Source organism: Felis catus, chromosome E1 (assembly GCF_018350175.1).
Source record: "Felis catus isolate Fca126 chromosome E1, F.catus_Fca126_mat1.0, whole genome shotgun sequence".
NCBI classification, from domain to species: domain Eukaryota; kingdom Metazoa; phylum Chordata; class Mammalia; order Carnivora; family Felidae; genus Felis; species Felis catus.
In genome coordinates this window covers 59,037,999-59,062,306 of record NC_058381.1, presented here as the reverse complement: position 1 = coordinate 59,062,306, position 24,308 = coordinate 59,037,999, and the positions used below count along the sequence as shown (strand labels likewise).

General features: G+C 60.1%; 2 protein-coding genes and 1 long non-coding RNA gene across 3 annotated transcripts in view; 2 read left to right on the top strand and 1 right to left on the bottom strand.

Moving 5' to 3' along the window:
- The first annotated feature begins 5,436 nt into the window (after positions 1–5,436).
- LOC109494131 lies at positions 5,437–7,789 on the top strand. The gene is made up of 2 exons (XR_002148707.2): positions 5,437–5,745; positions 7,229–7,789. It is a non-coding gene; the product is annotated as an uncharacterized LOC109494131 (long non-coding RNA).
- Positions 7,790–8,220: 431 nt separating this feature from the next.
- Positions 8,221–17,437, bottom strand: ENPP7 (ectonucleotide pyrophosphatase/phosphodiesterase 7). The gene is made up of 6 exons (XM_045044974.1): positions 16,429–17,437; positions 15,118–15,263; positions 13,331–13,957; positions 12,368–12,677; positions 11,676–11,769; positions 8,221–9,532 (listed from the first exon to the last, which is right to left on the bottom strand). The coding sequence occupies exons 1-5, from the start codon at positions 16,679–16,681 to the stop codon at positions 11,687–11,689; spliced, it is 1,419 nt and encodes a 472-aa protein (XP_044900909.1). The 5' UTR covers positions 16,682–17,437; the 3' UTR covers positions 8,221–9,532; positions 11,676–11,686.
- Positions 17,438–18,163: 726 nt separating this feature from the next.
- The window catches only part of LOC111557856, a 44,461-nt gene continuing 38,316 nt past the window's right edge, over positions 18,164–24,308 (top strand). The window contains exon 1 of the mRNA XM_045044184.1: positions 18,164–18,434. Coding sequence (XP_044900119.1) covers positions 18,164–18,434 — 271 coding nt within the window. The remainder of the gene's footprint in view (positions 18,435–24,308) is intronic.

The window sequence follows — 24,308 nt, the reverse complement described above, 5'->3', positions numbered from 1 at the left end:
TCAGTCAGTTGAGCGGCTGACTTCGGCTCGGGTCATGATCTCACGGTGTGTGAGTTCGAGCCCCGCGTCGGGCTCTGTGCTGACAGCTCGGAGCCCGGAGCCCGTTTCGGATTGTGTCTCCCTCTCTCTCTCTGCCCCTCCTCCACTCGTGCTCTGTCTCTGTCTCTCAAGGATAAATAAATGTAAAAAAAAAAGTAGCAAACCCCGAGCCAGAGGCTTTTCAGGGCCTCCCCTCCGTCCGCGCTGTGTAGGAGTAATGGCTCGTCCCGGACAGACACGCGTCCTTCCCGTGGCCAGGGCTAGACGCCCACAAATAGGCGCCGTGGTCTGTTCACCTGAGGTTTTCGTGGAAGATGCTGACTCTCCAGGGGGCTTTTCTCTGCCGTGTGCTTGTGCAGAAAGGCTGGCTCTTGTGTGTGCCGTCCAGAATGCGTTTCTCCCAAGGGGCTGCTGCTTAAAAGAACCACTTCTCCAGTCAATTCCAGTTGGGGCATACGTTCACCCTGCATGTTTTATCAGAAGACTGGGAGGTGTCGTTCAGGCGTTCCCCGGGGTTTGGCTGACACCTGTGGGGGGCCCAGAGCGGCCTTAAGGAGTCACAGTGTGCCCCCTGGAGGGTCCCTGCCCACCTTCCCTGAGCCTCTCTGATGGAGGGCCAGGGCTCCAGCCAGGCTCTGTGGGGCGGGGGGGCACACCCCAGCTCCTCCTCCCGGCTCCCCTCCCCCAGCCCTTCTTCGGGTCCCTCCCCAGGAGCATTTATTAGCAGCCAGAGGACCAGGGAAGCTGGGTACGTAGACCGGGGCCCGCTGGTGCGGCTCCGGGGCCTGAAACAGCCGCTGTGCAGCCTCCCTGATTTCTGTTTTGTGTTTCGGCGGACTCCCAGAATCTGTGTTTGTAAAAAATCGTGCTAAAGTACATATAACATAAAATTTACCATTTGAATGCTCCCGAGCATATAATTCAGTAACATTTAGTACATTTCACAGGGTCATACGCCTTCACTACTATCCGGTTCCCGAACGTTGTCATCTCCCCCAAAGGGAACCTGTGCTCACCCAAGCAGCCCCCTCCCCGCCCCCGTGTCTCCCCTCGCTCCCCCTGCCCCAGCCCCCTGCAGCCACCAGCTGCTGTCTGTCGCCCAGGATTTGTCTCTTCTGGACACGCTGTACAGAAGGAATCATAGGACGCGTGGCCTTTTGTGACTGCCCTCTTTCTCCCCGCATGTCCGCGTGGCCTGTGTGGCATGGCTTCGTTCCTTGTCACGGCTCAGGCACGTTGCATGGTGTGGACACACCTCACTTCCGTTGTCCTCACGTCTGTCCACGCACCTTTATCGGGGCTGTTTCCACCTTTTGGCAAATGTCAAGAACGTGGCTGTGAACATCCGCGTAAAGTGCTTGCTGGAGCACCTGTTTTCATTCTCGGGGCGCCCACCAGCCGTGGGAGCGCAGGGCCACACGGTGACTGTGCGTCACCCGCCGGGGAAGCACCTGCCCGCTTTCCGCTGCGGCTGCGCCTTCTTGTGGGGCCTGCTGGCTGCACGGAGTTCTGGCCCCTCCACATCCCCCGTGGCACTTGGCGTTTCCTTTCCTCCCTCCCTCCTTCCTTCCTTCCTTCCCTCCTTCCTCCCTCCCTCTTTCCTTCCCTCCCTCCGTCCCTCCTTTCTTCCTTCCCTCCCTCCTTCCCTCCCTCCTTCCTTCCCTCCTTTCTTCCTTCCCTCCCTCCTTCCCTCCCTCCTTCCTTCCCTCCCTCCTTCCTTCCCTCCCTCCTTCCTTCCTTCCTTCCTTCCTTCCTTCCTTCCTTCCTTCCTTCCCTCCCTCCCTCCCTCCTTCCTTCCCTCCCTCCCTCCTTCCCTCCCTCCCTCCCTCCTTCACTCCCTCCTTCCTTCCTTCCCTCCCTCCTTCCCTCCTTCCTCCCTCCCTCTTTCCTTCCCTCCCTCCGTCCCTCCTTTCTTCCTTCCCTCCCTCCTTCACTCCCTCCTTCTTCCCTCCCTCCTTCCTTCCCTCCCTCCCTCCTTTCTTCCTTCCCTCCCTCCCTCCTTTCTTCCTTCCTTCCCTCCTTCCTTCCTTCCTTCCTTCCTTCCTTCCTTCCTTCCCTCCCTCCCTCCTCCCTCCCTCCCTCCCTCCCTCCTTCCTCCTTCCTTCCTTCCTTCCTTCCCTCCGTCCCTCCCTCCCTCCTTCCCTCCCTCCCTCCCTCCCTCCCTCCTTCCTTCCTTCCCTCCTTCCTTCCTTCCTTCCTTCCTTCCTTCCTTCCTTCCTTCCCTCCGTCCCTCCCTCCCTCCCTCCTTCCCTCCCTCCCTCCCTCCCTCCCTCCCTCCTTCCTCCTTCCTTCCTTCCTTCCTTCCTTCCCTCCGTCCCTCCCTCCCTCCCTCCTTCCCTCCCTCCCTCCCTCCTTCCTTCCCTCCCTCCCTCCCTCCCTCCTTCCTTCCTTCCTTCCCTCCCTCCCTCCCTCCCTCCTTTCTTCCTTCCTTCCCTCCTTCCTTCCTTCCTTCCTTCCTTCCTTCCTTCCCTCCGTCCCTCCCTCCCTCCTTCCTCCTTCCTTCCTTCCTTCCTTCCCTCCGTCCCTCCCTCCCTCCCTCCTTCCCTCCCTCCCTCCCTCCCTCCTTCCTTCCTTCCCTCCCTCCCTCCCTCCCTCCCTCCCTCCTTCCTTCCTTCCCTTCCCTTCCCTTCCCTTCCCTTCCCTTCCCTTCCCTTCCCACTTCCTGTCCTTTCCTTCATTATGATAATCGTCCCCTGGGCGTGAAATGGCATCTTGTGTTATGGATTTGCATTTCCCAGGCGAGTGTCTTTCTCTGAGCTCCCTGGCCACTTGCGTCTCACCGTCTCACCCACCGTCTCCCACTCTTTGGTCCAAAAGGAAGGGGAACGGCGCCAGCGGCCTCCAAGGTGCTTTGTGCTCGGAGCTCCTATACGAATTTGGAAAAATGTCCTTTGGTACCTTTTTAGGTTGGGAGCCACCGTTTTCTGTCATTAAGTTCACAAGGCTGCAAAGGGTGTGATTACCGGTGTATCGTAAATACCAGTTTAAAAGGATACAATGGTCCCTCACTCTCTAGAAGCAAAACCCGACAACGTTCTTCTGTCCCACTTCCAAGGTCATCCAGCAAGTCGTATCGCTCAGTCACAGACAAACCGAGCCAGAAAACCACTCTGCGCCCCGAGAGAACCCCAAATCTGAGTCCCCCCGGTAATAAAACCCTGGTTCTTTCCTGTGGACCTGTGATAACACCAAGAATCTCAGGCTGCCCTTTGCCCTTCCCAGTCTGGGGTCCTGACCTTCAGGGTCGGCCTAATCGTGAGAAAGTGTCTGCTGGAGACTAGGTCTTCTCCCGAACTTTCTTGCCTTTTAAATACTTGACCGTATTTTCGTGCGGGGCCTTCTGAAGTCTGCCTCCCCTGCCCTCTTGGCAAGAAAATGGTCTTGTCTTTTCCTAAATGCAACTGCCCCCCGCATCTCCCTTGGGCAATTCTTTTAAATATATCAAATGAAATGTAAATAATGCAGCAATGTGACCTCACGATACCCAAGACGGGAGTGGGGGGGATTCCTAGTTCTTTTCCCTTCCCCCCAGGGGCGTCCTGTGTCACTTCTTCCACTGAATCTTACTTGAATAAAAACATTTTTTATGTTTGAAAGCAAGTCACTAATCACTCAAGCAGAGGCCTCTGGAACAAAAACATAATTAAAAAAAATTTTTTTTAACATTTATTTATTTTTGAGACAGAGAGAGACAGAGCATGAACAGGGGAGGGGCAGAGAGAGAGGGAGACACAGAATCTGAAACAGGCTCCAGGCTCTGGGTGGTCAGCACAGAGCCCGACACGGGGCTCGAACTCACAGACCGTGAGATCATGACCTGAGCAAAGTCGGATGCTTAACCGACCGAGCCACCCAGGTGCCCCCAAAAACATAATTTAAATTGAAAATGTTTTATTTCCTGTGACTCTAAGTCTCTCAGTTAAAAAAAAAAATTTATTCTGGATCAAGTGAGTAATGGAATTAGTCAATTGACCGAACCAACATAAGTGTATTAAATTGTGTACATATTGGGGCGCGTGGGTGGCTCAGTGGGTTAAGCCACCGACTTCAGCTCAGGTCATGATCACACAGTCCGTGAGTTTGAGCCCCACGTCAGGCTCTGTCCTGACAGCTCGGAGCCTGGAGCCGGCTTCGGATTCTGTGTCTCCCTCTCTCTCTGCCCCTCCCCTGCTCATGCTCTCTCTGTCTCAAAAATAAATTAAAAAAACATTAAAAAATAGTCTATATATTTATTACATACATATATAAAAGTTAAATGTTTGAACGTCTCTTCATGGGATGGATAGGGCGCATGTTTTCAAACGGTTCGTGTGTCTTTGGATGACTATTGCTTATGATCTGAGACACGGTCCAGAATCTCTTCGTCCCTGGTGTGCGTGTGTTGGTGAAGATTCTGAGAAGACTTGTTTCTATAAATTCCCACCCGGTAACGGGAGAAAGGCGCCAGGGCTAGGTGCCTCCTCTTTCTGAACCGCTTTAGCGATTTAAGTCAAAAGTCACAACAGCGACTTATCACCAAAAACATTTTAAAAAATGGATTGGATCGAGTTGTCCTCCAGATGAGCAAGATTGCGGGCTTTCTTGGCACTCCCGGTAGGTGAGTGGCCCCGGGTCCCTCCCTGGTCCCCAGGATCCCCCACCCTCCTCAGAAAGTGGACCTTGAGGTCCCCATCTGAGGCTGCGGATCCTCGCTGACCCAGCGACCCGGATCCCGACCCCCTCCGACCCGGCCCGCTGCGCTTTAGCTGCTCCCGCGCCGGGGAGGGGGGGCGGGCAGGCTGCAGGTGTCTGGGCGCTCCGGTAGGGTTGATGGTGGGGGCCTCCCCGGACAACCGCGCCGACTGTCCGGTCGGGGGGTGGGGTGCGTGCCTAGGAGGCCACCCCGCCTCTGAAGCGGCCCCGCAAGGTGGGTCTGCGGAGAGGGTCACAAAGAGGAGAGGTGCACCAGCCTGCTGCGCGTGCGCGGATCCGGCTGCCACCCTCTGCGGGCTGTGCCTGCGAGTGTAGACGCCGGCGGCCTGTTGCAACCGCGCATCTTCGGGTGTCCGGGTCCCGGGTGGGTGTCGGGCGCGCAAGCCCGTGTTGTCCTAGTATTTACAGCGTGTGGCTGGGATGGGAAATAATGCGTACGGTGTGGGGTGTGAGTGGTGCCTGCGCGCCTGTAGGCGGCGCGTGTTCTGGCGTGTGCGTGTGTGTGTGTGTGTGTGTGTGTGTACGGGGTGTGGGGGTGCGCCGTGACAGGGCGGCGTGCGTGTGCGCGGAGCGCGCGGCGTGCCCGTCGCGTCCCGCCTGCGCCCCCAGCGCCGCGCTCAGGGACTGCGCACCGCCTGCGGCCCTGGCACCACCCACCGCGCGGCGCGGAGGCCGGAGCGCGGCGGGTAGCCATGGCAACAGAGGCTCCCGCAGTTCCGCGGTCTGGGTGAGGGGCGCTGCGCCCCCCGACGGCGGGCGTGGGGGAGGGGAGGCCGCTCACCCCCAGAAACGCGCGGACGAGGCGGGACACACCCCTGCGAAGCGCCTCTGGCTGACACCCCTCGGGATACCGCCCCGCCCCGGGCCCATCCTCGGTCCCTGCTGCTTGCCTGGGGGTCCTGGACCCCTCGCTCCGGTCCTCTGCAGGCCTGGGGCTGGGCGCCGAACCTTTCCTGCTGCGAGTGGATGCGCAAAGCACTTACTGCTGCTGGGTGCGAAGGCGCAGCAAGACAGGTGCGTCTTAGGATCCTGCTCCGGGGACCGAGCCTGGACCGGGTCACAAGCACGGCTGTCTGGTTTTATGACCGACAGCTGCTCCTGCTGGGTCCCGGAAGGATGGGCCAAAGGGAGCCCCCCTGCCCCCCCCCCCCCCCGCCATTCCCACCCCCAAGCGTTCGACGTGGCTCTTCAGTGGGGAGGAGAGCATCTGGGCCAGCAGCTCCCTGGGGTCTGGAAAAAAAGACTGACTTCCGCCAGCAAGTAGCACCTGAAGGAAAGGGCTGGCCGGGCCCTCCATGGGGATATCTGCTGACCCCACCCTCGCTCAGGGCCAGCCAGCCAATGAGGCTGCCTCGATTCTAATCCTGTTTTACCTGAGGAGGTTGGGCAAGACCAGTTTGCCTTTATTCATTCATTCATAACCCTTAGTAAGTGCAGCCATTCTGAAGCGTGGTACCGAGGCCAGCGGCAGGAGAATCACCTGGTAACTAGTCAGAAGTGCAAATTCTCAGGCCCACTCCAGGCCTCCGATCCAGAAACGCGTGTGCGCGCTCAGGCTCACCAGCACAGCACCTGGTCTAGCAAAGCGATTCTGAGGCACCCTTGAATTTGAAAACCGCTGATCCGGGGTGGCCTTGGTGCTGGGCGCGGGGCTGCATGATCCCTTCCCTCATGGGATCCTAAAACAAACCTGATTTGGAAAGTTCTCCTTCTCTGGACTATGAGCGTTCACTTGGGGCTCCATCTACAACTGGGGGGAACGAGTACTCTGACCCCTCCCCCAAGGCTGATGTGGTTATTTCCGAGGGGCGGGAGGAGAAGCTGGAGGAACCCGAGTTTCTGAATTCCTATTTCAGAAGGTGCTGGAGAAAGGCTTCAAGGGGTTTGAAGAGCCCAAGAGCGCCGCCTCCTGGTGACAGCACGCGGGGCTGGCTCTAAAGGGGGGAGGCCTCCTGACAAAGGGGACTTACACGGTCCCTCCGACACCCTGTCGCTCATGAACTGGCCAGTCAGTACTTGAACGTGTCACCCATCACTGCCTGGCTAAAGTCAACAAAGGCTTTGCGCAGACAGCTGTACGTGGACGAATGGTGTATCCGTGTGAGTCCTCAGTCACCTCCACGGGGCTCGGGAAGGCAGTGTCGCTTTGTTTCAGCCGGGGTTTTCTCCCGACTGTTTTGGTTGGGCCGAGAGTAAGATGGAGTTTGCACGGTGGGTTACAATGTTAGTTTTCAGCAGCGTCCCGAACTCCCCTGGCGGGAGTGTTTGGACAGCAGCCACCGGGGAGACTGAGCGCTGCCCTCCAGGAGCCTCCGGGGTTGGCCACGTGGGGGGAAGGGAGAGCAGGCAGGTGGGAGCACGGACGACCTCCCGGACGTGTGCCTCTGGCTCCCTCTCCTTTACTGTTTCTAAATTTTGTCGCGTCTACCGGCCATCTTTGCTATGGCCCCGGTCAAGGCACTGCCCTTACATCAACACGTCCTTTTTTCCCCTTAAGTTAATTTTAGAAAGAAAAACCGTTGAAATACCAGACATAAATGGAAGATCAGTAGCTCTCACCTCAAACCGAAGGTGATCATAAAACCAGGGACAACGCAGGTATAACATTGCGGCCACGGGGTGGCCCGTCACCGCCCTGAGCCTGGCTCCTCTGGGTGCTAGAGCAGCGAGGTGCTTCAAGGCTTAGCGTCCCCGACCCGAAACTTCCTGCGAGAGAAGCAACGTTTGGAGGCGAACGGCAAAGGGCGCCTCGCTGTTCCGCGTGTCTTCGCGCGGGCCTGAAGCGTAGCTCGCGGGCCTCCCGTGGGCCGGATCCAGCTTGCGAACAGTAACTCACCTAATCGTTAGGACCAACCTGTGAGACAGAGACCCCTGTTGTTCCTGATGTTACAGTGGGGACGTGGCCCAGTGGTCAGCAACTCGTGTGGGGCTGCCCAGCATTGCGTTAGAGGGTCTGAGCGCGGGAGCTGGGGCTGGGTCGCCCCCGGCCACACCGGGCGCAGGGCAGTCCCCACCACTGCACAAATGAGAAATGTAGCCTCACGGCACGAAGCCCGGATCATGTTTCTTTCTTTTCTCTTTGAAAAAGTCAGTCAGACGAGCCTTAAGAGTGTCTGTCGGCCCATCCTCTGCAAAGCAGCCAACCGTGGGCTCTCAGAGGCAGGCTGGGGGGTCTTTCGGGGGCCTGTGGGTCGTGGTGGTCACACAGGCCCCTGTGGGTGCTCAGTGCTTGGCAGCTGTGAATGCACGCGGATCCCCCTCCGGGTCCCCTCCAGCCAGATGGGCAGACTCCCCGGGGCCAAGACCGGATTCGGGCCTGTCCGGAGTCAGAAGCTGGTGTGTGGGCTGGCAGGCTGGTCTGGGTATCCTGTGCCCGGCAGGCTCTGATGGGGGTGGGGTGGGGGGGCGTTCCTTCTAGGGAAATGACTGGATGCAGGGCCTGTGAGGCCAAGGCAAGACTCCAGCTCCGGGCAGCTGGTGAGGCAGCTGCCGAGGGTGGGTTGGGATGGACCCTGGAGGTGAAGGTGGGACCCAGTCACAGGTAGATGAGGCCCAGGGAGGGGAGGGGGGCTCACAGGCAAGGGGTCGTCTGGTCCCGCAAACCCCTCCTGCGGAGTCGCGTCTCACAGTGTTACGGCTGGATTTGTAACACGCAGTCTCTGCGGCCCGGCCTTCACCTGGGGGGCCCCCAGCCTCCCAGCGTTCTCCTGGGCAGATCTCAGGGAAGTATGCATCTCCTCGTCCCCTCACGTTTTCCGATGAGGACACTGAGGCTGCGCCCCGAGGTCACAGCTTGTGAGTGGGGGACAGACTGGAGTGGGAGTTGTCACTCCAAAGCCCTGCTCTTTAAAAGTGGTTTTGAGTGCATGGTCCGGAAATGCTTTGGTATGCGCAGTGCGCAGGGGACGGCGTGGCGGACCGCACCCCTCCCGCTCCGGCCCGTCTCTGGAGCCGGCAGTGCTCCCCTGTTCCTGGGAGTGCTCCAGGGTGTTTATTTACGTGCAGACGTGCCCGCATGCGTGCGCACACACGTACACACGCACACATACTCTCCCCCCTCCCCCACGCCCACCCGTGGGGGGTCTACTATTTGCAACGTCTTCGCCTTTTTAAATTACTTTTATTTTTTTGGCTGGGCAATGATGTGGTTCCCTGTCAGTTCGCAAAGAGCCTTCTCGCCCCACCCCTTGTGCCACCTCTCCTTGGCAAGGCCAACCAGGGCCTGTCCCGCAGGAAGAGCGGATGGGTTCCCGGGGGTGGGGATGGGGGGTGGTTAGTCGTCCTAAGTTGTTAGGAAGGCATCACACGCTGGGGCCAACTGGTTGGGCTGTAAGAAAACCCAGCAGGCTTTGGAGCAAAAGGCCTGTAGCCACGGTGGCTACTGTGACTGCAGCGGCTAGGCTGTCCTTCATTCCCCCTGGAGCAGGAGCCGGCGGGGACCGGCGTGCGGACTCGATCAGGCAAAGTGTCCCCGCCACCGGCCCTGCGCCCCGGGTGGAAGCTGGAGCCGGGCCGCGGGACCTTCCCGCGCGGGGCTCCCGCGCGCCCCCGCGTGGCCGCAGACGGCACGGCTTGTGGGGGCGGGGCCTGTGGGAAGCCGGGGAGAGGGGAGGGGAGGGGGACCCTGCACCGCCCCAGACCTGGGCAGGGGCCCCACTGCCAGCACCAGAACGACTGAGCATGAGCTGGGGCTGTGGGGACACTGAGGTCTGTGGTTAAGTTGGGATTAAAGGCCCATCCGTGTCCAGCGGACTCACGCATTGAGAGGGCAGCTTCTGGAGGCTTCCTGGAAGAGGCGGGCCTGGAAGAATAAGTGTCTGTTGGCTGGTCTGGTGGAGAAGAGGAAGCAGGGCTGCAGGGAGGGAGGGACTGGTGGGAAATGGGCTGGGAAGATAGTGGCCTGGACACTCATGTCAGGCTGTGTGTGGGAACTCCTGACCCTCAGCTGACCCCCACCCTGCAGGTGGGGGCGGGGCTGGGGTAGGGGATGGCTTGTGGGGGCACTTTCCTAGGCCTGGCTGGGGGGTCCTGCAGACCCAGAAGTGGGGAGAGCCCGAGGGTGCCTTGGTTTCCCCTGCTCTCAAGCCTGGTGAGGAGGACTCAGGTCGCAGTGGAGGGCGGCCACGTGTGGCAAATCCTTTGGGCACTGCCTTTGGAGCGGAGAAAATGGCCTACGAGACAGCAGCCGTAGTTCCGAACCGGATTCGGCAGCTGTGACGCCAAACCCAACAGGGGAGGTTGTCTCCAGGGCTCCAAGCTCTGGGCTGGGCCCCGGCTCCGTTGTGAGGGCTGATTCTGCAGGCTTTTCCCAACCCGGCGTTTGTGACCTCGCTCTGGGGCTGGAAATTGGCTTGGTGGGCCGGACAGCGGGTTTGCTAGCACGCTTCTGGGGCAGACCTCCCTGGGACCATGAGCAGAGTCAGGTGCTCTAACCTCTCCCTTGCCTGTGAAGTCTGAGCCCCCTCTCGGCTGGAGGGCTGGGGAATCTTATAATATCACCGTCTCGTGCCGGAAAACCCACTTCAAGGACCCGATCCCCCTGCGCACAGAAAGCTAGTGGTGGACACAGCGGAAAGTACTCCAGACGAGGGATTTAAAAACCGGTGCTCAGACAGAGTCCCTTTTGGTGATCTTGGACTAGCTCGCTAACTTCCCAGGCTCCAGCGTCCTGTCTGGGTAAGAGGGGGTGGCTAAAATGATCTTTCTGGTTCCCTCCAGCTCTACCATTCAGTGGCAAGTGCCCCCCCCCCCACTCCTCTGCAGCCCCTCTGCCTTCTGGCCTCCCTCCTATCTCAGCTGCCACTGGTTCCTGTCTCTCCTCACGTCTCAGTGAGTGACTGTGGCCCTTCTGGGGCAGCCCGACCCTGAGCTGCAGACACGGCCTTCATATCTCGATTTTCTTTACCCCCAGAAACACACCTTGTAAGTCAGGCCCTTTAAAGGTATTGTGAACTCGTCCGTTTTACATCATCTCCACTCTGTCCCCAAGATGTTCTGCCCGGACCCCTGCGGGACCTTCCTAACTGGCCACGCTCTGGCCTCCTGTGTTCTTTTAATCATTGGTGTCGAATCAGGTGTCCCCTCCCCCCACCATGTCCCTCGGCTAGGGGCTCCCCGCGGCCCGTGAGGCAGCTCCGGGCCCCTCTGTCCTTGCTGAGCTCATCATGGACCCCTTCCTCCAATACCAGCCTCCAAGCACAGGCCTCCCTTGTCTTCCACAAACTCGAGGAGGCAGTCTCGCCCAGGGGCTCTCACTTGTGCTCCTGGAACCCCATCCCCCGGGGCTGGGCATGGCTGCCAGTCCTCCTCATTCAGGTCTCCCCCTCCCCCGTTAGACGGTCTCAGTCGTCTTGCCCACTGATTCGTTCTCTGCCCGTTGTCTGCCCTTGGCGGCCCCTAAATTACAAACTCCGGGGCGTGGGGCCCAGACTGTCTTGGCTGGTATCCCCAGACCCGGGACACCCAACAGGCTCCCACTGTGTGGTCTGGGAACGAATGAATGATTTGGCTTCTGTTTTGGCTGGAGGGCTGTGGCACCACACGGCAGAAACCAGGCAGGGCTATCGCTCGGCAAGCTGAGTCCTCTGGGCTGGCTGCTCCCTGTGTGTCCCAGGACCTGCCCCGCAAACCTAAACCCCAAGGCTTCTGAGTTCTCCCTTGTCCCGGGGCACAGCACGGACTTGCAGGCAGCCGGGTGGGGAGGAGGCTGGGAGGGTCCCAGTGTCATGGGTGGTCTGCTTGGGAAAGACCTGCTCCAGGCCTAGAGCAGGGCAGCTGGAAGGGGCTTGCAGGGTCCTGAGGACTGACTCCTCTCTGCCCGGTGAGGGGGCCCAGGTCAATGGTGGGGGCATCGGGCTGGGGCAGCAGGGAGCACGGTCCCACCCTCCCCTCCCCTCCTCTTGCCTCCCCTCCTCTCCCCTCCCTTCCCCTCCTGGGCCTCTGACCTGGAGCGGCATTATGCGACCTTGGCCAGAAGAATCGTAGCCACTGAGAGTCCCATCACCAAGGGGCACCAGCCACGTGGCACGAGAGCAAACCCTGAGGAAATTTGGAGCATCCCGTGAGTGAGGGAAGCCAGAGCATATCACTTCCCCCACTCCCCCATGGTGGCCCGGGTGCCCTCTGCATCCCCCCATGAGCCTCCTGACCTCATCTCTCACCACGGCCCCTCCCCTGCTGAGCAGCCCCTCCCCACCTCCAGCCAGGTCCCTGCTGGGTCCACCATCTTGTCTGCCCCTGGGCTGGGTCAGGGTGGGGGGGGGTAAGGGTGTGCTGGGGGGAGGCCGATCCAGGAAGGAGCCCTCCCGTGGCCATGTGGGACAGTAGGTTATGTGGCATCAGAAGCCCGGAGGTGGACTTCACCAGGAGGCCTGTCCTGTGGGCAAACCACCTACCTCCCTGGCCCTCAGTCTCCCCGCCCCCAACAAGGCTGCTCCCCTTCTGTGCTGCTCCCAGGATGTGCAAAGTGCGCTGCATGGTGTCGGGTACTCAGGATGTTTCCAGAGTCTGGGGCGGGGAAGGAGAAGGCGGCCCCACACGGCTGACGGCCATCCCTGGTCAGGGCAGGGCAGGCGCGCACACACAGTCTGCAGGTGCCTGGGGGCAGAGCAGGTGCAGGCGGACGGCAGCACCTTACCTGAGGGGGACGTGGGCGACACGGTGCTGAGGGGCCCGTGGCTGGTTTTCTGCAGTGTGGGCGGCACGGTGCTGAGGGGCCCGTGGCTGGTTTCCTGCAGTGTGGGCAGCAGGACGCTGAGGGACCCGTCGTTGGCCTCGGGCACGATGCCCAACAGCTTGCACATGAGCTCGTACACGTGGACGCTCTCGAAGGGCTCCACCTCCAGGCCCCGCTTGAAGCTGGGGCCCACGGCCCGGAAGATGGTCTTCATGTCTGTGACATTGTTGTGAAAGCCGTGTTCCCCCTTGTTGAATTGCACACTCAGTCTCTGCCGAGGAGGGAAGGTCCTGAGTCTTTGCGGGGCTCGAAGCACACCCCCGCCCTCTCTGCCAGCCGCATCCCTGTGTCGGCAGAGGACCCCCGGAAGGCGTTCATGCGTAGGGGCAGGGGAGGTTCTCTGAATTCTGAGCCCCCAAGGATCCGGCGGCCCAAGAGAGAGCCTCAGCAAAGACCTGGTGACAGAGCCGCTGACCCCAAGGACGCGGGGTGGCGCTGGCCGCCCGGGGCCCCTGTGCACACCAGCGCCCCCTCCCTGACTCCCCCTTCCAGCCTGCATCTGGCTTCCCCTCCGGCATCCCGTGGCTCTCATCTGATGGCAGAGCGGGCCCCTTGCCCTCGTCCCTCCCTCCCTCCCTCCCTCCCTCTGGCCGGTCTTCCCACACTTTGACCTCCACGCGTGCACACGCACGTACATGTATGTCCACGCACGCACCCAGAGCGTGTACGAAGCACACACACGGATCTTACGCACGTACACACATGTGCACGTGGACAGACGCACTCCCACCGCGTGGTGATGGGTATGTGCCCGTGGCGGCCCGCGCCCCTCAAACTGGGGGCCGGTGGGAGACGGAACTAGAGGGAGGCCCGGCGGCCCAGTGAGGGAGCCCGTCCCCAGTCGTGATTCCGTGGGCAGCTCACCCCGTGGATGACGTAGCCAGGGTCGCTGAACATGAGCAAGGGGGTGATCCTGGAGTTGTTGGCGTAGTGGAGGGATGAGGGGAAGGACTCCTTCTTGAAGACGTGCAGTTTGGGGTGGGCGTCCTTGAGGACCTCGTACACCTTCTCCAGCCTGCCCTCCTTGGGGAGCAGCATCCCGTTCGGCCCGTAGTCCAGGAGCTCAAACTCGATGTCCTTGAAGGTGAAGTTGGGGAACTTGTGGAACTCCACCAGGTCCTGGGCCTGCTTGTGGACGGTGGTCATGCCGTGGTCCGAGGTGACGATCAGGTTGAGGCTGTCCTCCAGGCCGCTGCTCCTGATGCTGTCCCGGAGGTAGCCCACGGTCCTGTCCACCTGCATCACCATGTCCTTCCTCTGCTGGGACTCGGGGCCGTACTTGTGGCCCGTGGAGTCGGGCTCCCCGAAGTAGAGCGTGACCAGGTCCAGGCCCTCCCCCGTGAACCAGGTCATCACCGTGTCGATGTTGGCTTTCCACTCCGCCTCGTTTCCGTAGTTGTGCAGAGCGCCTTCCTTCCGGCTCAGCGTCACGGCCACGTTTTGGTAGGTGACGTTCCCGCCAGGGTAGAAGAAGGAGCCGGTCTTTAGGCCCTGTCAGGGAAGGTGGCGTGGGAGCCACGGGCCTCCTTGGGCTCGGCCCCTGCCTGCGCCCGCCCCTGCCCTCCCCTCTGCCCACTCGCTCTGCCCTGCATCTGCTGCAGGCGTGGGCCTTTCTTTGGGGGAAGCCCTTTTACAACTCTTATCTTATGTTCCCGATTTTATAGAGGAGAGAGCAGGTGCCCCGTGGACTCAGGACTCAGCACCAGTGCGATAACGGATATAGACATGTCCCCAGATACGCAGCGTCCTCATCATCACTACGGCCCTAGGCCCTTGCCCCGAGGCTGAGCTGTCCGGACGGACGGCCCTCCCCTTCTGGCCTGGAGCCCGGCCCCTCCCCGCAGGATTCTTGTCCAGGTCCTTCCCCCGTGTCCTCTGGCCTGCCCTTGCAGCCTTCAACCTGGCCACCCATCCGCCTTTCCATAAATCGATGGCTTAATTGCAGATCCATCTGGCCCCCCAGCCACGTGCCCGCGGTTGTCCGCTCCCCCTGCGCCCTTCTGTTTGGACCGAGCGCCGCGGGAGGCCAGGCTCTCGGCCCCTGCTTTCTGTGAGTGAGCCTGGCATCCGGGTAGCTCCTTCCAGAGCGGAGGGACTCCGACCTGCGTGGACACCCGGCCTAGAAGGTGGGTGTAGGCTCCGAAGTTCATCCTGGGCTCATCTTGAAAGCATCTGTTGGGCCTTGTTGACTAGAAACCACGCCTGTGGTGGGGCCAGGAAGCTCCCAGGACGTTGCAGGATGGTGAGCTCCCTGAGCTCAACCCCACAACCCACCTCTTACTTTGTCTTCCTCCCTCTGGAACTTAGCCACCCAGCCCTGAGAGGAGCCGGGAAGGGGAAAGGCATCAGGCTGTTTCATTGTTATGTGCCTTTTGGTCGAGTGACATTATTTTTCCGGTGGGGACCCCTCTGCCACTGCCAGGGGTCCAGGGGTGCAGTATTCCCTCCCGGCGGGAGGACGGAGCAGCCCTGCTCGGTCCCAGGGCTCCAGGGAGGACTGGGCAGGGCGGTACCCACCGCCCCCCAGGCCCCTCTATGCTGGGAGCCCAGGACTCCAGGGCGGGGAGCGGGCCAGCGTGGGTCTCGAAAGGTCTTTCTGGGCCTGGTCCTTCCTTCCCCTCTCTCCCGACTGCCGTCTGTGGGGGCATTACCTGCCTCTGGGCTGTGATCCAGATGGGTAAGCTGCCATTGTCCCACCACATCTGGACACCCAGCGTGGCGTGGTAGGGCAGCTTCACCTTGCTGGTGGTGTTGTAGTACATGTTGTGAACCACGCCGTGGTTCTCGATGTATTTGCCTGTGGGGAGGAGGCAGCAGAGGGGAGGTGGGAGGTGGGCGGGCTTTCTCACGTGCCGCCCCCCAGGAGCCCAGGTTTGGGGTCCCAGGCACATCCTCCCCAACCCAGAGGTTCTATCCGCAGTGCCGGTGACTTATCCTGCGGCTAAATGTGCGCACAGCGCAGCCCCACCCGTGCGGGGACGTCATTTGTAGCCTCTGGGTTTTAGCAAAGCCTGGGAGGGACCCAGATGGCTCTCAGGAGGGAACTAATTAATCAGTTACGGCCCGGTCATAACACAGAATCCGGGCAGAAATTTAAATGAACTCCCAGCGGAGCTCTATCCACGAGGTATTTTCTAAAGTTCACTTTTTGCACGGGAAACACGCGCACGTGCGCTCAGAAGGCACAAGAGGAGGGACGATGAAGAGTGTGCCCCCTTCCCCCTTCCCCCGTCCGCGATCTACAGAGGACGCAGGTGACCTGCAGGTGTTTGCAGTGGGAGCCGTGGTCACAGAATGCTGGCATCAGGATGAGCCGTCCGTAAGGAATGGGGTCCCCCCTCCAAGGTCACGTCCCCCCAGAGCCTCAGCGTGTCACCTTGCTTGGGGATGGGGTCTTTGCAGGTGCGACTAGTGAGGTCAAGATGAGGGCAGTCTGGGCCCTGAGTCTATGGGCAAGCATCCTCACGAGATGAGGAGGGGAGGCACAGGCGGGAGGGGCGGCTGGGGCTGGACCGACGGGCAGGAAGCGGGGAGTGGCAGGAAGGGCCCCCTGAGTCTCCCTGCTGACACCTGAATTGTAGACTCCCAGCCTAAATAGGGCGACGGTGGGTTCGAGGGGACCTCAGGGGCGGGGACAGCAGGGAGCCTCAGGCTCATCTCTCCTGCCTGCCTGTCTGAAACCCAGCCACACTCACCACCTCCAGAAGCCCTCCCAGGTTGCCACCTTGGTTGGGGTCACCGTTTAAAACGAGACGGCTGGGTAGTTTTGTGGCTTGTGTCGGTTGTCACCGGCCGTGCTGCGTCTCCCCAGTGACAGCATCCCCTCCTGGGGGTCACCTTTGTCCCTGTGCGGCCCCCCGGGGGGACAGGGCTCTGTGCATACACTGGGTGCCTTCTGTTGGTTCCCCCTGGTTGCTCAGCCCCCTCCCCAGCCCCAGGCCCCACCCGAGGCCAACGCTCACCAGTGACCAGGGTGAAGTGGCAGGGGCTGGTCATGGTGACGAAGGCCGGGGTCATGTAGCGTGCTTTCACCCCGTCGAGTGCCATGGCGTCCAGGTTGGGGGTGGGTACGTCCTGGTCATAGTCCCAGCGGAAGCCGTCAAAGGACACCAGCAGCAGCTTATTCCGGGAGACCTTCCTGCCGACGGGAGCCCCTGTCCCTGGAGCCAGGAGGGTGGCCAGGGCCACGGCGAGGAGGACAGCCGAGCGTCCCATGATGGGTTTTTCAGACAGGAAAGCCTCCGAGCTCGTTCCTGCTGAGGAGCAGAGCAAAGTCCCAGGGTCAGCCGGGCCGATCTGATCCTGTGCCTCTTTGAACACAAGACCTGCACATACCTGCGTCTCGGAAAGCGGCCCTGGTCACCGCACCTGCCACCCGGGCGCAGCCCTCACGCGGCATCCGGTTTGATTGCCAGCACAGCCTCCTGGGCTGGGTGCTCCTCCCACCTGGTGCACGTGTGTCCTCACAGGGAGGATGGGGACCGGTCCCGAAGGCCTGGATTGCAGAGGGGGCCACTCCCTCCAGAAGGCCTGTGTCCCCACTCCACCTCTCCTAGGCGCTCTCGGCCCCGGTGCCCTGCTCGCCCTGACCCCAGAGCACTCGAAAGAGGGGGCTCCCTCGTTACCTGTGCTCATGGGGGTGGGCGCACGCGCAAGAGGGACCCCTGAGTTCAGTGTGCAGCCCCCTTCTCTGTCCCTGTTTCTGTCTCTGTCTCTCTCTCTCCCTCTCTCCGTACCTACGAAGCTCGTTCTATGAGCCGGGCACGGCTCTCCGTTCTGCGGACACAGAGTGAAGGAGACAGACCTGCTCCTGGCTCCTCTCATTCTGGTTGGGGACACACAAAAGACAATGAGTGGGCAGGTAGATCAGTAAAATAGTGAGGTTCTCGGAAAGAAAGAAGGCAGGAGGGTGAGACGGAGCACATGGCTGGGGAGGGGCAGCAGAACAGGTGGCCGGCCAGGGCCACACCAGAGGACGGCGTGGGTGGGAGCCAGGGGCAGGTCAGAGGGCGGCGTGGCGGGGCCTGGGGCCTGGGGGGCTGTGGTAGTACCGAGTCGGGCATTCTTGTGCAGGTCAGGGCGAAGCCAACCAAGGGAAGGACAAAACTGATCTAATTTTTTTTTTTTTTTTAATTTTTGAGAGCCAGAGAGAGACGGAGCACAAGCGGGGGAGGGGCAGAGAAAGCGAGGGAGACACAGGATCCAGAGTGGGCTCCAGGCTCTGAGCTGTCAGCACAGAGCCCGACGTGGGGCTCGAACCCACGAACGGCGAGATCGTGACCCGAGCCGAAGTCGGGCGCCCAACCGACTGAGCCCCCCGCCAGGCGCCCCTGACCTGATGGTTTTTAAACAAACAAGGTGTTCCCCCTGCAGGAGGGTAGGCCTGAGGAAGGGGCGGGCTGGGATCCGTGCAGGGAGGTGCCTGCCAGTGTCTGGGCAGGAGGGGGTGGTGGCCCGGACCAGGGTGGCTGCTGTGATGGTGACGGGTGCCAGGGGAGTATGGAGGCCTTGCTGGCCGACTGCACGTGGGGGAGATGGCGGGTGGAGGGAAAGCAGCATTCCATTTTAGCCACCCCGTGTTGGGGTGCCCGCGGGCAGCCCGAGTGGAGGTGTCCAGTGGGTAGTACGTCCTGATTTAAATTTTCTTCACCTACAAACCTGTCAACAGCAGGCCTGACTTATGAGGGCTGCAGCAAGATGTTCTCGCCGAGCGATGTCCGGCTCACCACCACAAAGGCCATCGGAGCCTCCTCCGCGGTGCGGCCCAGGGACCACGGGGGCAGATACCAGGGCCCTCCCCCCCGGAACCCTACTGAAACACACCCTGGGGAGGAATCCCCACACAGCAACCGGCCTTGGAGTTTCTCCCGTCTGCCGGAGTCTGGGAATCCCGGACAGGCGCACTGCACGGACTCCTACAACCAGCGCCGACGGGCGGCCTGCCAAGTGGTGGGCCAGGCCACAGCAGGTGCAGGGAGTGTGGCGCGGGGCCCCAGCTCCAGGGATGGAGGCGGCAGCTGTGTGTGAGTGGGTGCAGGTGCCCTGGGAGAGAACAGCGGGGCCTCATTTACACCCGTGTGGGGTCAGGCCCAGGAGGGCTACTCTGTGGGTCTGACATCCAGGCCGCAGAGCGGGCAGGAAAGCCTTTCAGGTGGGCGGCAGACGTGCAGGGGAAGAAGTGCCGGGGCTCCCAAGGGCGGAGGGGGGGACGAGATCGGGCTGGAGGCTAGAGGGGCAGGCCACGGAGGAGCCCGGGTTTTGGGGTAGCTGTCTTTCAACGTTCTGTTCTTCCAGACCTCCAGAGTAAGATGGCTGCCAAGAATAAAGACTACACTTCCCAGCATCCCCTTCAGCGAGATCTGACCATGTGACCCCCGTTATGGCCAATAGGATGAAAGAAAAATGTCATGTGACAGCCCCAGCCTCTTCTCTCTGGAGCGCTCCTCCCGCGGGTTCCCCAGGCCGACGCTGAGGGTCTCCCGGGGGGCGCGTGGGAGTCCTGGGTCGCGTGGCCTGTCGCCTGCGTCCTCGCTGCGAGTCGTGCGCGCAACCTGTCTTGCTTCTGTTTCCTTGTTTGGTTTTCTGTCGGGCTCAGCAGGATCCATTCCCAGGCTCTGGGCGGCCTTGCTGGGTCTGAGCCGGGAGGTGACCTGAAATGCAGGCTGCTGCGTGGGGAGGGGGGAGGCGGGAGGGAAGTGGGCCCGACGCGGGGGTTCAGGGGTCCGGCCCGGGACATTGGGGGGGGGTTTGGGGCCAGCGCTGGTCCTGGTGGCGGGTGCGAGCGACGGAGGCCTCGAGGACCTGTTGTCACAGGGCACTTTCTTCTGCTGACCCCCGTCCGGGGGAGGGGGGGCGGGGGTGTGGATTCAAGGCTCCTGTTCACCCTCTGCTGCCTGCCTGGGTCTGGCCTGGAGATGGTGGAAAAGGTCTGCTCCCTGTCGTCTCAATGTCTCAGCAGGCTTTTTTTTTTTTTTCCTTCCTGGATCTCATGGGTCACCCTTCCATCAGTTTCCTTTTCCTTCCATGGTCTCCTAGAACACTTCAACAAAAAGAGGGTGTGCTAGCTGACGGGAACCAGAAGTGACAGGGCACTGGCTTTACTTACCCAGGATCTCATTCAAGCTTGGAGATAGTTCTGGAAGGCAGGAGTTCGTAATATCCTCACTTTATGTGTGGGGAAACTGAGGCAGAGCGAGGTTTCAGGTCGCTCAGCAGACCAGACGGAGGAGCCGGTCCTTGAAGCCAGGCTCGACAACCCTGCTTTGAACCACGTCTCTGGGCCGTGGGTGCACCAGCCACTTGGTACCCTATCTCGGGCTTTGGGGCTGTTGACTGCTTTTAAAAATAGTGCAGCTGTGACTATGGTGACATCGCTGACTTCCCCTTCTACTTTCCCGGTGTTTCCTCCGGCCGCTACCTGGGAAGGGGTCCTGGGATGCGGCTGCTTGGGCCTTAACAGTTGCGTCGCGGTCAGAACGGCTGAGCTCTTAGCTGCCGGTCCCACCAGCCACGAGTGGTGTCTCCTCTGCCCCACTGTCTCCACTGGGTTTTATTTTGTGTTCCTTTTGTGTGCTTAACGGGCGTGTGATGAGATTTTCCAAGTCACAGTTTCTTCTGTCTGCTCCCACGTGCGGTTTATTCGTCATCTCTGACCACTGCTCAAGGTCATTGGATCTTAGGGCCTCATCAGTTTTGTTTTTTTTTTTTTTTGTATCTTTCAGCGCATGTGTCTTGGAACGTATATTCTGGAATCTACTTTTCATGGGTACTGACCAGTTGTATTTACCTCTCGTAACTTTCCCCGCTATCTTGCGCACCGGTCATTTCTCAGGCAGACGGTCGACCCGGAGCCCCCTGAAGGCAGGCCTGGCCATATTTTTCATGGTTGTATCCCCAGAGCCTGGCCCCAGCCAGCCCAGAGGAGGCACTGAACCCGTATTTGTTGGGTGAATAAATATGCGTGGAGGGAAAACGTATGCAAATATCTATCATGTTTTTGGTTAGGGAGAACATTTTTTACGATAAACTCTTTGACGGCAATTTTAGGTTTATGGAAACCTCGCAAAGATCGACTTCCCACATACCCTATGCCTGGTTTCCTCTGTTAGTAACATCTTACATTCTGCGGTATATTTGCATAACACATGAGCAACGTTCGTAAGTTATTGTTCGATTCAGTACCGACAACGCCGTATTCTCAGATTTCCTCAGATTTTCCCCTATTGTCCCACCTCTGTACCGGGGTCCCATTGTGTCATCGTCCTAGCTCCTGTGTTCCTCTCAGGTGTGATCGTTTCTCGGACTTCCCTTGCTTTTGATGACATTGGCGGTTTTGAGGAGTGCTGGTCAGGTGTTTTGTAGAATTTCCCTCCGTTGGGATTATCTGTCGTTTATCTCTTGATTAGACAGGGGTTATGGGTTTTGGGGAGGAAGGGCGCAGAGATAAAGTGTCATTCCCATTATGTCCTATCAAGGGTACATCCTATCAATGTGACTCATCACGGTGCTGTGACCTTGATCACCTGGCCAAGATAGAGTCTCCAGGTGTCTCCACTTTCTTCTTTCTCTTTGCCTGCTCTGCTCTTTGGAAGGAAGGCCACCGTGTGCTACCCACACTTGAGGACTGAGAGGCCACGCTCCACCTCCTTGGGGACAGAGTATCTACAGAAATTATTTGGAATTTTGAGCAGGACGTTTGTCTCTTCTCCCCATGTATTAACCTGTTCAATAATTCATACCCGTGTAGACTCGCGGATGCTTGTTTCACACTGTGGATTATAACCCACTGCTGCCTGATTGATTTTTGCTGGTCCGTCCCAGGCCGCCGGGAGCCCTTTCACTCCGGTGTCCCTTTGGCGTGCCCATCACTTTCTCTGAGCACTTCCTGCTCCCCGGCAACCACATCTCCTGTATTTCCTGCCCCCGTCCTACAATCGGGCATTTCTCAGGGAGCCTGGTTCCTTTTATCGGCAGGTGATGTCAGAGGCCAGGGGCTGGGTGTGGTTGTGCCCCTGCTGCAGGGTGTCGAGAAACTACTTGTAAAGTTGTAATCCAGCTGTCCCGGAAGCCCAGGCTCCCCGGCTCCGTCAGGTGGACGTGCGGCTTAGGGACACGGCTGCAGTGCCCGGCACACAGTGGGGGTGAAGGAAAGAAGGCGTGGGTGGCGCAGGCAGAGTCTGGACCCCTGACGGATGTCCTCGCTTCTCCTCTGTCTCCGCGCGGCCGTTGGAGCGATGTCTTGAAACCAGGAATCGCCGTCTCCCTGTCCGGCCGCCACGCACTCCTGGGGTGCTGCCGCCAGGGGGCCCCAGACGCCTGGTCACGGGGTGAGCGCGACCGTGGGCTGCCCCCTCCGTGGAGAAGTGTGGAAGTCACGCGTCCACCCTCCCCACTCTCCACAGTGACAAGCGGCTAACCGGGCTCTAACAGGTCTCCCCACGCCCAGTCCACGCCCTGCGGAGGGAAAGCGGGGGTGTTGCTGACACATTGCGTGCTCTCGGGGACACGAGACAAAGAACGGCCCGATTGTGCAGTTAAGCTGGAGAGGAGCGTTGCCATCAGGAAGGAGATGAATGAAAATTTGACTTGGGGGCGTGGCCGAGCACCCTTCCCAGACAGGGTCCCTGAACCTGTGCCATCTTGGGAGGCCCTGTGACCCTCCCGGCTTGGGGCCGGATGGGGTGCTTCTTCCTCGTGTCCGGGAGCGGGGGGGGGGGGGGAAGCTGAGCCTTTGAGCCTGGGACAAACGTCTGGCGGGCAGTGGGAGGCCATCAGGAGCCACACACAGACAGGCCTGGGCTCAGCAGGTGTGCCGCCAGGGGGCACCACAACCTTTGCGACCTTGGTGGCGGTCCTGCCGGGAGGGATGGTGGCCCGAGGCTGGCGATTCCTTCCCAAAGGGCCGCCGCCATCCGGGGGCACCGTGGGGAAGAGGAGCTGAGCGGAGCAGCCTCCCTCCATCCCTCTGCTGGAGAGGCCCCCCACCCCCCGCCCCCACGACGAGCACCCCCGCTGTCGTGGGAGGCGCTCCCCACCCTGCCCGCTGCGGGCGGGACCTGCCCACTGCTGGTTGTGCCCGATGACTGGGGCCTGACCCGACCTTCACGACAGCAGTATTTTATTAGTGCCACAATCCACTTTATCAATTGCTGCTGCCTTTTATTACCACTCGGGAGCTTTATCGCAGCGGCCACCTCGCCTCCAGCTAAATGAGGATTAATATTTTAACAGGATTATGTGCTGTGGGTTAGCAGTGCTCCCTGGGGACGCGGGGTGCTCCCCTCCCTCGCAGGCTGTCCCCTCCCCCCAGGCTTCCCTCCTGGTATGCAGGGAGGTCGGGTCCTGAGATGGGGCAGCCGGGCCGCCTTGTTCGGACGCCAGGATGGGGGGCTGGGTGGGAGGGCTCTGGGCTGTGGGGACAGTTTGCCTTGAAGAGCGGGGTCTGTCCTGTGGGTGGGATGGCCCTGCAGGGTGAGGTCCCTGAAGAGACCAGATTGTTTCCTGGGGTCGGTGGGCTTGACCACTATGGGGGAGGGAGACGGGGGGGGAGGGGGGCACCGCCGTGCTGATACCCACCTGCCCCAGGATCTCAGCCCGCCGAGTGACACAGCTGGTAACTTTGCCAGCTTCGGGCCCCCTTGGGCGTTCTCCTGGAAAAACATTTCCATTTCCTCTAAAGTTTTATAAAAGCAAGACTGTTCCCATCCCTCTCCTGATTCCATCATGGAAGGGATGAGACCCAGGTTCTCAGGCGGGGCTTTCAGGACCTGTGTGCTCGGCCCCCCCGTGGGTCCCCAGTGTCCGGGGGACCCCTGCGTCACCCTCCTTCCCCGGAGCCGCCTTCTCCTTCACGAGCTGGAGGAGGGGCCGGCCGGGCCCACCCCCTCCCCCCAACTTGGGAGCTGTCCTCCACGGGGCTCCACGGGTCCTGCCGAACCACTGGTCACCTTCTCTGTAGGTATGAGTTTGTGTGTCTGTAGGAATGAGTGAATGAATGAGTGAATGAATGAGTGAATGAATGAGGGAGGGAGGCAGGCAGGTGGGTTCCCTAAATGAGGGAGCGGGGCTGACGTTTGCACACCTGTGTTCACGGTGGCAGTTCACAAGAGCTGAAGCACAGAAGCAAGCCGGGTGTCCACCATCGGCTGAGGGTCTGTCCACGCAATGGAGTTTACGCAGCCTGGAGCAGGAGGGGCCTTCCGGCAGCTGGTACCGTGCGGGCGGACCGGGCGGACGTGATGCCAGGTGGAATCAGCCAGTCACCAAAGGATAAACGGTGTAAGATTCCATTTATGGGAGGCTCCTACGGTCGCCAGATTCACAGAGGCGGAACGGAGGAAGGGGCAGCAGAGGCCGGGGAGTCAGTGTTTCATGGGGACAGGCTTTCGCTTTGGAAAGACGACAGTGTTCTGCAGGTCAGTCGCACGGCAACGCGAGTGTGAATTTCGTGCTATGTGTGTTTTTTCTACGAGTAAAAATTAAAAAATAAAAAAAACCCTAAAATCCCGGGGCCTTTCTGAGATGCCAACGATGTTAAGGGGGGTTCGGCACTAGGTCAGAGAATTCTAATTCTGTCTGGTAGGTAGAGAGACAGTTCTCTGGAGTGTGGACAACCCCACATAGGCCCAGCTCTGTGTAAGGGGCTTCTAGACAAGGGTGAGAAGGACACGTAAGCTGAAATCGCAGTCATAAAACCTCTACCCTCCCGCCCCGTTTTAGAAATATTAAAATAGTTCTAGAAGTTTAGCAAGGACTAAGAAGGTAGTTTTGAAAATAACTCCCACTTGTTTCAGAACATTTGGAAAATACGGAAAAGCCTAGAGAGAAAAAGAAGCATAATGTG

Bases quoted from the DNA above. Each gene is read 5' to 3' on its own strand.
- ENPP7 (XM_045044974.1), bottom strand. From the start codon at position 16,681: ATGGGACGCTCGGCTGTCCTCCTCGCCGTGGCCCTGGCCACCCTCCTG. The intron at 13,958-15,117 runs GTAATGCCCCCA...CTTCCCTGACAG, and splicing joins GGATCACAGCCCAGAGGCAG to GGCCTAAAGACCGGCTCCTT. The intron at 11,770-12,367 runs GTAAGGTGCTGC...AAATTTCCTCAG, and splicing joins GTCGCCCACGTCCCCCTCAG to GGTTTGCTCTCGTGCCACGT.